The sequence below is a fragment of the Humulus lupulus genome, chromosome 4 (genome assembly GCF_963169125.1).
Source record: "Humulus lupulus chromosome 4, drHumLupu1.1, whole genome shotgun sequence".
In the NCBI taxonomy this organism is placed as follows: Eukaryota; Viridiplantae; Streptophyta; class Magnoliopsida; order Rosales; family Cannabaceae; genus Humulus; species Humulus lupulus.
In genome coordinates this window covers 248,624,489-248,636,886 of record NC_084796.1, presented here as the reverse complement: position 1 = coordinate 248,636,886, position 12,398 = coordinate 248,624,489, and the positions used below count along the sequence as shown (strand labels likewise).

General features: G+C 31.4%; 2 protein-coding genes across 2 annotated transcripts; both read left to right on the top strand.

The window, feature by feature from the left end:
- The first annotated feature begins 402 nt into the window (after nucleotides 1–402).
- LOC133831632 (mitogen-activated protein kinase 9-like) lies at nucleotides 403–6,674 on the top strand. The gene is made up of 11 exons (XM_062262001.1): nucleotides 403–993; nucleotides 1,929–2,334; nucleotides 2,410–2,537; nucleotides 2,687–2,746; nucleotides 3,616–3,765; nucleotides 3,971–4,126; nucleotides 4,258–4,395; nucleotides 4,493–4,566; nucleotides 5,333–5,449; nucleotides 5,612–5,849; nucleotides 6,189–6,674. Exons 1-11 carry the CDS (start codon nucleotides 703–705, stop codon nucleotides 6,261–6,263), a joined length of 1,833 nt encoding a protein of 610 aa, XP_062117985.1. The 5' UTR covers nucleotides 403–702; the 3' UTR covers nucleotides 6,264–6,674.
- Nucleotides 6,675–11,512: 4,838 nt separating this feature from the next.
- Nucleotides 11,513–12,398, top strand: LOC133831633 (large ribosomal subunit protein eL13z-like). The gene has a single exon (XM_062262002.1). It carries the CDS (start codon nucleotides 11,609–11,611, stop codon nucleotides 12,230–12,232), a length of 624 nt encoding a protein of 207 aa, XP_062117986.1. The 5' UTR covers nucleotides 11,513–11,608; the 3' UTR covers nucleotides 12,233–12,398.

Genomic DNA, 12,398 nt, shown 5'->3' with positions numbered 1-12,398 from the left:
GGAGAGCACAAATTCATCTCCAACCCAACTCCAAAAATACCAGTATTTATCCGTTGATGAACAGTGCCACGGCATATATATATTTATATATATAAACATACGAGTATTATTTGGGTTTATATTTTATGTTGGGTTTTTTAAATTATAAATACATATATAATTTAATTTTTTAAATAAAATTTCAAATATTTCATAATTAATTTTTTATATAATTTATTTTAATTTGTGTGAAAATTTTTACTCTACGTTATAAGATAATAAAATTAATATTGAAATTGATTAAATATACAAAAGATAATTAAAATAATATAATAATAAATAATATATTTTTTGGTGTAATTTTTGTTTTTTTTGTGATTGGAATGGAAAAAAAAATATGATGTTAAAGATTACCCAAATCAAACGGAAGAGAAGAGTCACTTCTTTCAATCTTTTCTCTCTGTCCACATCTCTGAAAGTTGAGTCCGCAACCTTCGGGTCCGGGAAAGAAAAAATCAGAGGGAAAATTTTGTTGATTAAAAGAGAAAGAGAGTGAAAGGTATAAGGATTTTTTCTCGGATAATTAATACATCTCTCTCTGTGTGTTCAGTATTGAATGTCAAAGCCAGCGAAGAAGTAGAGATAGAGAGAGAAAGCGGGAAATGCTGGAATCGATTGGCTGTGAATCAAAAGCCTAAAAAGGGGTTTTTGTAGTTTGTGTTTATGGGGAGTGGAGCTACGTTAGTGGACGGTGTTCGTCGCTGGTTTCAACGTCGCCCTTCTACAACATCTACTTCTACTTCTTCTTCTTCTTCTATTGATAATAACAACAATGATTCGAGTACTAACACAGACTCTGATGACAATGATCGTAATGATGGCCTTGTCTCTGTGAAAGAAGCATCGGAGGAGCTCACTGTTGTTGAGGAAGATTTCGACATATCTGGATTGAAGCGTATCAAGGTCCCCATTAGGACCCAATTCAAAGTTGGACATATGCAGACTCACAAGAAGGTTTTTTTTCGATCTTTCTTTTGGTTTTAGGATCTGGGTTTGTTTTATTTTCGAGTTTTAGTGAGACCTTCTTTGTCTTTTTGTCGATTATCTTTTTCTGGGTATTGATCTATTCACTTTGTTGAAGGTCTTTGTTTATTGGTTAGTTTAATTTGATTAGATTAATTGTTTTTATAGTGTTTTTTGGAGGGTTTGTTTGGTTATAATGATAAACATTCTGATCTGGCAAAGCAATGAAATTTTCGAAGTTTATATGATGTTGGATAGGGCCGTGGAGACAGGGATTTTGTTTGATGAAGCTCATTTATGACTTGGGAGACATCGTTTTAATTTCTGTGTCCAGTACGGATATCTAGGAGGGAAAAAAAAATATAAATTTATGTTTAAAGCTAACATCTTTTACTGTTTTGTTTTTTTTAATATAAATCCCTGTAAAACAGAACTCATGCTGAGTTATAGTTGATTACTAATTGAATGTGTTAATTGATATAATTTTTTTTTGTCCTTCTATTCTTATTTTTGTTGATCTAAAATAAATAAAAAAATAGTTTAAGCATTTTCCTTTATGAATAAATCTTTCAGATTAGATATTAGTCAGTAAGGCTATGGTGTTTGATTTCGTGTCATCTATTGATTCACAAAATGGATCTGAAAATTATAGAACAGTTTTGTATGTGAATTGTGATCTTAGGAATGTAGCCAGATTGCATTTTCATATTGAAATTGAAGTGTCATTAGAATTATTGTTTGAAGTTGCAGTTTCATAAAGCTGATGCACTGTTTCATCACGGGGGAAATTAAAAAGACCATGTGAACTCAGATTGCTGCAACTTTTTTTGTTAAGGACGAAATGTGATCACATTTCCATGTTTTAAGTATTGAAAATCAATAAGCCCATATACTTGCTAATGACTCCTTATTGCTTACTTGTGTAGGGAGCAGAGGCAGAATTCTTCACTGAATATGGAGAGGGAAGTCAATATGAGATTCAGGAAGTTATTGGGAAAGGAAGTTATGGTGTGGTCGGTTCTGCAATCGACACCCACACTGGAGAAAGGGTTGCAATAAAAAAAATTAATGATGTTTTTGAGCATGTTTCTGATGCTACTCGGATTCTGAGAGAAATCAAGCTGCTGCGATTGCTTCGCCATCCAGATATCGTTGAAATAAAACACATCATGCTGCCTCCTTCACGACGGGAATTTAGAGATATCTATGTTGTTTTTGAGTTGATGGAATCTGATCTTCACCAAGTAATCAAGGCAAATGATGATCTTACTCCTGAGCATTATCAGTTCTTTTTATACCAGCTTCTTCGCGGTCTTAAATATATCCATACAGGTTGGTGCTGTTTAGTAATTTCTGAGTAATACAGCTTTAGTAATTGTTGGTTGATTTTCATTGCATTTCTTACAGCAAATGTATTTCATCGCGATTTGAAGCCAAAGAACATCCTTGCTAATGCTGATTGCAAACTAAAGATATGTGATTTTGGGCTTGCTCGAGTTTCTTTCAATGATGCCCCATCAGCAATCTTTTGGACTGTAAGTTAATTTTTAAGGCAATATGTGACATCTTCTCTTGAAATTCTAAAACTACACCTTTTTTCAAATGATTGTCAAAGTTTATTTAGTTCCGATATCTGAACAGCAGCCTGTTAAACTGCATTACTTATACATTTTTTCTTTTGAAGGACTATGTTGCCACTCGATGGTACCGTGCTCCAGAACTCTGTGGGTCATTTTTCTCTAAAGTAAGCTGGGATTGATCTTTGTGATTTCATTTCTTATTGTGATTTCATTATCAATTTCTATTGATTGGTCAATGACATATGCATAAAGTATTGCATTTTTTTTGTTGATTTTGTGATGTCTTTCGAAGTTCTTCTTTCCTGTTGTGTCTTCAACTTCTTTTATCACTGATACCACAGTATTCACCGGTACTTTTCTTCAAGTATTGTTTCCTTGCTTAGTGCAAGCTATTGTGGATATAAGTATATTTGAGTTGATATTGGCTTCTTCTAGTGTATTTAGGTCCTGGTTGGATTTACTATCCAAAAGAGTTTATTACTTTGAAAAATTATTTCTTAATAAGCTACAAAAAGTAGCTTCTCCAAGAAGAGCTTTTGATAAGCTCAAAACTAAAAGTGGAAGTTTTGCCAACCAAGCCCATAGTACTGGTTGTGTGGCCATTATTATTGTCTATTATGTACATGGCAAATAAGCTACAAAAAGTAGCTTCTCCAAGAAGAGCTTTTGATAAGCTCAAAACTAAAAGTGGAAGTTTTGCCAACCAAGCCCATAGTACATGTCTATTGTGTGGCCAAATGTTTGTTTCTGTCAGCACCATTGATCTATTGTTCTTTATTTTATTTACATGGCAATGGTTCAGTCTACCTATTATGTACCTTCATACCTATTTGTGGTAAAAGAAATAGTTGCCAACATTGTTTTTGATTGGCAATTAACAAGTAGCAATGCTTTTAAGTATTTCCCAATATCTTTTGAAGGGATTGGCTAATGTTAATTTTTATATTACCTTCTTATTCTAGATCATATCAAGTGTATGGTTGCTTATTATTACTTTGTTTCTAAGTGTAAGACCTCTACTTTTTGTCTTCAGTACACTCCTGCAATAGATATTTGGAGCATAGGATGCATATTTGCTGAAATGCTTACGGGAAAACCTCTGTTTCCTGGGAAAAATGTTGTACACCAATTGGATCTCATGACTGATTTGCTTGGCACCCCCCCAGCTGAATCCACTGCAAGGGTTAGTTTTTATTCTTTTTATCCATGCTGGTCACTCATCCATTAGCAAGATAATCATGATTCATAAGATAAAATATTTTAGTAGCTTTTCCCTGAATTCTCTTGTTGTAAACACTATTTTCGTCATGCTTAAATACTTGATTTTTAGCTTTTGTGTTTCATTTTATGGCTTGTTTCTTAGCCTCTTTATATGATACAACTGGCAGATTCGAAATGAAAAAGCACGAAGGTATCTTAGTAGCATGCGGAGGAAACAACCGGTTTCATTATCACAAAAGTTCCCTCATGTGGATCCATTAGCTCTTCGTTTACTGGAACGCTTGCTTGCATTTGACCCTAAAGATCGTCCAACAGCTGAAGAGGTATTGTACCATGCATAATTGTAATTTACCATATGAATTTTGCATCTAATAAATGAAAAAAGATTGAATCTCTATGACAACTTTCTGGAGTATAGCTGTTTTGACAGTATTCTTTATGTTTATGCTTCCAGGCACTAGCTGATCCTTACTTTATTGGTTTGTCAAATGTGGAGCGTGAACCATCTACTCAAGCCATCTCTAAACTTGAATTTGAGTTTGAGCGCAGGAAATTGGCAAAGGATGATGTTAGAGAGTTAATATATCGGGAGGTGTGGCCCTGCTACTTGAAACTTGTTCATTTGCTAGTGCCACAGTTTCTTTTTTTTTTAGATTTTATTGTACTGATACTCTGTTTGAATTAAACAGATTTTAGAGTACCATCCTCAGATGTTGCAGGAGTACCTTCGAGGTGGAGAGCAGACTAGCTTTATGTACCCGAGGTCAGTTGGAGATCATAATTTTTATGACATTCGTTGAGCATTGATAAAAATTTAGATGTGTTAGCCATATCATGTTATTCTGTACTTATTACTACTATTCTAGGTTTTTTTTTGGTGTGGTAATTAGATTATTCTATGTCAAGGTGATGTTCGAGTCCCTCTTGGGTACCTATATAGAAATTGCTATAGTTTCTTGGTCCCTAAATATTGTAATGCTTGGCGGAGAGCCTAGTTTCAAAAAAAGAAAAATGATTATATGCTTTTCTCTAGTGTGTGCAACTATCAATTTATCATCCCAAATCTTTGCTAGAAGAGGAATTTCGATATTTCTACATCCAGGAATTTATTACTAGTCCTCCTTCCAGGTTCAGATTGTTTCTCACCTTGTTTCTTTAGAGATTCTTCTAGACTATAACTTCAGCTGAAGACTTGTTCTATAGTATTGAAGACTTGTTTAGACTATACATTTTGAAGCAAATCATGTAGGAAGACATTTCTGGTCAAGTTCATTAAATGTTTTCATCATCTTCTTCCCCAATGGTTCATCTTTTAGCTAAGTTAGTTTGTTTAAATTTTAATTGTTTGAGGGCCTTAGACATGATGGATGCTATCAAGTGTTATATCTGGGAACTTTGCGACTTTTGAAAGCTTTTGACTGTATGGTATTGGATAGATTACTTGTCAGTTATTTTTGATGAACAGGCTTTGTGAAACTGTTTTGCTTCTAGTTGTCAATTAGTAATTAGTTCTCTTCTTGTCCATTTAGTGGTGTCGATCGGTTCAAGAGACAGTTCGCTCATCTCGAGGAACACTTTGGTAAAGGCGATAGAAGCAAGGGTGGAAAAAATACTCCCCTCCAAAGACAGCATGCTTCCCTTCCAAGGTTTGTATGCTTAAAAATATAGCAATTGTAAACATTGTCTGGTTTAAATTTTTTATCAAAAGGCACAAAATGAGGCAGCATATTCAATTTGGTAGACCATTTGTGCTTTTTTTGAGTTGTTATTACTTGGTATATTGATTTTATTTTTCTCTTTTTAACCAGAGAGCGGGTTTCTGTACCCAAGGATGTGCTCGATGAGCAAAATGATGATTTCGAAAGGAGAACTGCTGCTTCTGTTGCCTCAACTCTCCAGAGTCCAAGGTCACAGCAGCCTGATGGTTTAGAGAGCGTAAATACAGATACGCCCAGCAAGTCAAACCCCAACGTCCGTAGCTTGTTGAAGAGTGCTAGCATTAGTGCTTCCAAGTGTATAGGCGTGAAAGCAAAAACAGATTTGGAGGTAACTGATATTAACTGTGAACATTACATTTCTCTCTATGATGTTTATCTTTACTTTTATTGTATTCATCTCGGCACCTGAAATGTATTATCTATATAAATTGTTTATTTGAGTTTTTGGTCTTTGAAATGAATTTCACTTCTGTAGTTAATCCAAATATATATCTAAGGGTGCAGATTCTAAGAAAGGATTTCGGTTCATTTTTATAAACAAGGAAGTATAACCAGAAAACCGAAATCAAAAAGAAAAAAACAAAGACAAGTAGAATTCTGTATAGCATTCATCACTGGGGAGACTACAATCTTTCTCAAGAACTATATCATGTGTTTATGTCTGCAGGATGAAGCGATTGCCGAGGGTATGGATGAGGCCGTTGATGGGTTGTCTCAGAACATAGCAGCGCTTCGTGCCTGACTCGGTATGATAACAAGTGATGGAGTATATCAGAAGGTTAACATCTTCCCGTTACCTTTTTCCTCATTATGTTTGTGAAGAGGCGTTTGGCCACAATTTTATATTGAAGATCTTCATTTGCTTGAAGGTAGTTGCTAAGCTAACAATAGGATTCCATTGAAATATTTCTTGATTTTATGCTGGTACTACTACAATTACAAAAAGATGAGGTTTTCTTCTGTAATTTTTACTCTATTCATTTTCCAAAGAAAGAACAAGAGTTATATTTTGTTGCACACTGTGTAACCATAGAAAAAAAGTTAATGTACTGAAGTGAGAAACATTGCCATTTTGTTTTAATGTAACAAAGTTCATTTTCACTTTGTTAAGGATTTATTATATAGAAAAATGGTTATCTTTTATGTTGTTTAATCTATCTTTATTTCTTAATGCATTGTTTTGTTTTGGTTCCTTTGTTGGTGAACAAAGATGGAATAATTTTTTTCTTTTTTTGTTGAATTTTATAATTGGTTTTTTTTTTTTTATCTAGAACTTAGGGTGAAATCAAACTTGTGTAGTACATGTATTTGAATTTATTGGATCCAATTCAACAAATTGTGTTGACATGGGATATTATTTTGTCTTGTGTATTATAATTTTTATCTTTGTAAATTATCCTTGATGAAATAAAAGTTTAGTACTTGAATTTATTACAACTACTACAAATGGTGTTTAATATATATTCATTTGGTATTTCAATGAAATTTCTAACATGCTCCAAATGATATGTTGGATAATTTGGTTTTTAAAAAACTCTAGAGGGATTTATTGGATGGATTTGGTGTTTTACATTTGTTTGGTAAGAAAATTTTTAGGTGAGAAGATAGTGGACAAATTCTAGTTTTAACTAAATTTAATCCCTCTTAATTGAAAAGGTTTGGGAGTGAAGTAACTAATTTGTGGATAAGGATTTTAAAAAAAATGGTTCTTTTAATTATTGTTTTTTTGTAATAATTTAATTAATTTTTTTTTAACTACAACTAATACGCTAACCTTTTTTTTTTTAATTTAATAACTTTATAACTATATTTAAACCACTGGTTTTAAATTTAAGTATTTATCAATTAAGTTTATTTAAATAAAATAATTTTTATATATTTAATATTTTGTTTAATTTTAAAATTATAAATTTTTAGTATTTATTTTGTTTTTTTTAATCTTTAAAATGATTTTTTTTCATATTTTTTAAATTTGACTGCCTAGTCAATGCCCAAAATGTGAAATCTCCTCTCCGTTAGTGACATATGATGAAATCTAAGAGAAGTCCCACAACTCAGTAACGTGCATAGTTCAGGGGATGACAGTGATAATAGTTCAGGGGCAAAAATCATATTTATTCGTAAAATATTTTTTTGAAGGAGAGCTAAACATTCTCTACATGTGGAGAGTGATTCATGGTGAAGTATAATAAATGAGTAATGATATGTGCACCAAAACATTACACACAGTAATGTATTTTAGCTCACCTATTGAAGCATGATTTTTCTTTATTTCTTCAAATTTTGAAGAATAAGCTATTTTAGCTCATCCATGCTTTAATAAAACTTGCCTAAATTATCCAAATTTCAAAATTTATTGCCTTTTTAATTTATTTTTTCATTATCTCATAAATCGTTATACAAAAAATATATTTTCTTATTTAATGCCATTTTCATTTTTTATTTTATTTTTTACCATCAATGTCATTTTATTTAGGAATTTTTTTTGTAATAACTAAAACTTATTTAAAAAAATAGCTTATGTATCGTAGCACGGGATTTATAACTTTTGTAAGAAACAAAAGTTTTGTATACACAAATACGACTTGCTCTCTCCTTTGCATGTGGCAAGGTCTCTCTCCTTCACAGGTGGCAAGGTCACTCCTCAGGTGACCCACGACAATTTCGACCCGAAACAACAACCAATCTCGACTTGAAACAACAACAAAACTATAGTTGATTTTGATCTAAAACAACACCACAACTTCAGTTGATCTCTCGATCTGAAAACAACACCACAACTGTAGCCTAATCTCAATCTGAAAAGCAATAACATCAAAACAGCATAGCTACTAGTGATCTGGATTTGACAGCAACAACATTAAAATCTATATGCAAAAAAACTGAAAACCACCATTTAATCTTAGAAAAATTGGTCGGACAAAAATGGGTAAGCAATCAAAACCCAAAATCAAAATAACAAAAATATGCTTATAGTGCATAGGGAGCTTTTCGTTCGTTGATCACCTGTAACGGTCTGGATAACCAAGACCGTTACACTGTGTGTTTGAGATACTATAAGACTTGCTAATCATGTCGTTTGAATAAAAAAATGTATTTCTAAAGTCAACTGACAGGTTAGGGTTATAATTTTTTTAATGGTAAAAGGGTTGATTTTCATTAGAATAAGAGTTTGAAAGAAAATGACTAAAATTGGTACTTTGTGTAAAATTCTCTTTATATAATTTACTTTTTATAAAGAATTTCTAACATTTTGAATAAATACACGGTCTAAAGGTTATTTTTTTAAAAAATAAAGGGTTAAAACAGGTAATATATTGTTCAAATAATCGATTTATCTATTCTTATTTTTAACTTTTTAACAAAACTTGAGGTCCACAAGTTAATTTTTTAAAATAAAATGTCCCAACGGGAAATCGGCTAAAATACAAGGTTCAAAATGGTGTGAAACTATACAAAAAACATAAATTATATAATTTACTTTTTATAAATAATTTTTAACCTTTTGAATAAATACATGGTCCAGATGTTAATTTTTAAAAATAAAAGGTCAAAACGGGTAATCAACCAAAATACAATGTTCAAATAATCGATCTATCTATTCCTATTTTTAATCTTTTAACAAAACACAAGGTCTAAAAGTTAATTTTTAAAAATAAAGGGTTCAAATGAGTAATCAGCCAAAATAACCCTCACACAAAACATAAATTTTCTTATACATAATTTAGATTTTTTTTTATAAAATAAAACCACATAAAACATATAATAATATTAAATAAAAGTACACGTAGAACAAGCTTTTTGAACTTTATTTTCAACACTTTAATTATTTAGAATTTATCGAAAACATTCAGGAGGTTCGCTATACAATGAACACCATCATGAAAAAAAAATGGTTAAGATGCCCTCACGTGTCCATTTTAAAAAATATGTTGTATGAGTAGCGTGAAAATGATCTCTACCCTACAGTCTCCAAAAAAAAAATATTTTTTAATAATAACAAAAACTGCGCGAAACGCTGTTATGTTTTTTAGTTTATATATAAATATATAATATTTTAATTATACCAATATAAAATTATAATATATAATATAACTCAATATAACAGAAAATAATTCTATATTCACACAAGCACCATGACTTTTTTCCACTAAAAAAATAAATTATGATTTTTTAAATATGGTTTATATTTTTTTTGAATTTTGTGTCTTGTCTCGTTATTTGTTTAGAGCTTATATTTTGACAAATTACTTTTTAGATTGTGTGTTTTGTAAACTTATTCAAATAGACTCCTAAATCTAATTTTGATGAATAAAAAATTGAATATGATAGCATAATTATTAAACAATGATTGTTTTTTAGTTTAAAATTGTTAGTTTAGTAAATTATTTTACAAAATACATAGTCCAAAAAATTATTTGTCAATATATAAGATTCAAACAAATAATAAAATAAAACACAATATCCAAAAAATTATAAACCTTAATGATGATTTATGAATTCTATCATAAAACAAAAATATTTACCAGTATTCAAAACCTTTTTTTTTTTTTGTTTTACACATCTACTTTGATTAATGTGGAAACATGAATAAGTAAATACATTTATATATTGATTTCCATATCAAAATATTAACCTATTAAGTATAGTAGCTCAATATTTAAAAAAATAAAAGCAAGTTTCCTCTTAAAACATTGAGCAACTTTTTTTTAAAGATTAGGAACATTTTTTAAATATAATATTTTACTTTTGGCCAATTCTTTTAAGAAACATAAAAATATCCAATTTAGTTAACCAACAAAATAAGTTTCACACCTTTGTATTTTTTTTGGTCTAATTTTTACTTTTAAATAATAAAAATACACAATATTAAATAAAATAAAAACTAAAACAAAATCTTTAATTAATTATCTCTCCTAAGGTAGTATGATATGTTAGTGTCATTATATAGATAATCTTTTAACACTCCTCCTAAGAAAATGGATATGAGCCAATTTGCGCTTTAATAATAAATTTAAGGGTTTATATTTTTTGGATTTTGTAATTTGTCTCATTATTTATTTGAATTTTGTATTTTGATAAATTATTTTGTGGATTTTATATTTTATAAAATAGTTCGTATAGACTCTTAAATTTGATTTTGATGAACAAAAACTTGAATATAACAATATAGTTATTAGACAAGATAATTATGTTTTTGTTATGAATTATTAGTTTAGTAAATTATTTGTGATTTTAGTTCAATTTTTTTTTTATCAAAATCAGGTGTAGATGTCTATTTGAACTATTTTACAAATTACTAAATATAAAAAATAATTTGTGAAAATAGAATATCAAAATAGATATCGGACAAAACAGACAGTCCAAAGATTTAGGCTATTTAGGATTTTTACCCCCGAACTATTACCACTAACGCATCGTGCCCCATAATTTTTTCAGGCCGTTAAAAATTCCCCTGAAATATTCACAGTAATGTAAAGAAGGACTTCCGTTAACTTTCAGCACAGCTCTTTACATGCTGATGTGTCTTGGCCATGTCAACGCCATGTGTGTAATTTTATTGTTTTTAAATATGGTTTTTATTTTTTTTAATGTATAAAAAATGGTTTAATTTATTAATTCTATTTTTAAGTGTTTAATTCATTACTTTTTAATATGATTATAGATTTTTTAATTTTAAAATTACACACATGGCGCTGAAATGACCAAGACACATCAGCATATAAAGAGCCATGTCAGCCTTCTGTTAGCCACATGTGTTGAAAGTTAACGGAAGTCCTTCTTTACATTACTGTGAATATTTCGGGGTAATTTTTAATGGCCTGAAAAAATTAGGGGGCATGATACGGTAGTGGTAACAGTTCGGGGGGTAAAAATCCTAAATAGCCAAAGATTTAATTATGTTGTCCTTTGTGGGAAATAGGGAGAATTGTGGGGTGGAAATGTAATATAAAGAGAAAAACAATTATAATTTCTGATTTGCTGAAACCCTAACTAGGGTTTCTAAGATATATATTATTCGCACCTCTTTTGTGCCTCCATTTGAAACTCGACGGAGCTCGGTTGAGAAATCAGAAGAGGTGAGCCATGGTTAAGCACAACAACGTCATCCCTAATGGGCATTTCAAGAAACATTGGCAGAACTATGTGAAGACTTGGTTCAACCAACCAGCGAGGAAGACGAGGAGAAGAATTGCTCGCCAGAAGAAGGCCGTGAAGATTTTCCCCAGGCCTACATCCGGACCCCTTCGTCCAGTTGTTCATGGACAAACTCTGAAGTACAACATGAAGGTTAGGGCTGGCAGAGGCTTTTCGCTGGAAGAACTCAAGGCTGCTGGAATTCCCAAGAAGCTCGCACCCACCATTGGAATTTCTGTCGATCATCGCCGTAGGAATCGATCGTTGGAGGGTTTGCAATCTAATGTTCAGAGGCTCAAAACTTACAAGGCCAAACTTGTTGTCTTCCCAAGGCGTGCTCGTAAGTTCAAGGCTGGAGATTCTGCCCCAGAGGAGTTGGCTAGTGCTACTCAGGTTCAAGGCAAGTACTTGCCCATTGCTCGTGAGAAGCCAGCATTTGAGCTTGTTAAGATTACAGATGATATGAAGTCATTCAAGGCCTATAACAAGCTCAGGCTAGAGCGTACAAATGAGCGACATCTTGGTGCTAGGTTGAAGAGGGCAGCTGAGGCTGAGAAGGAAGAGAAGAAGTAGAGGGTTTTTTGCTTTTTGGGTTGGACCCTATTTTCTGAATTATATAAATTTTGTTGTTGTTAGCTAAGTTTGGAAGATTTTTGAGTAATTTTATGGTTGCATTGCTGATTGCACTATTGGCAAATTCATCTTATTTTGAAGATTTTTAAATGATGTTATGGTTGCA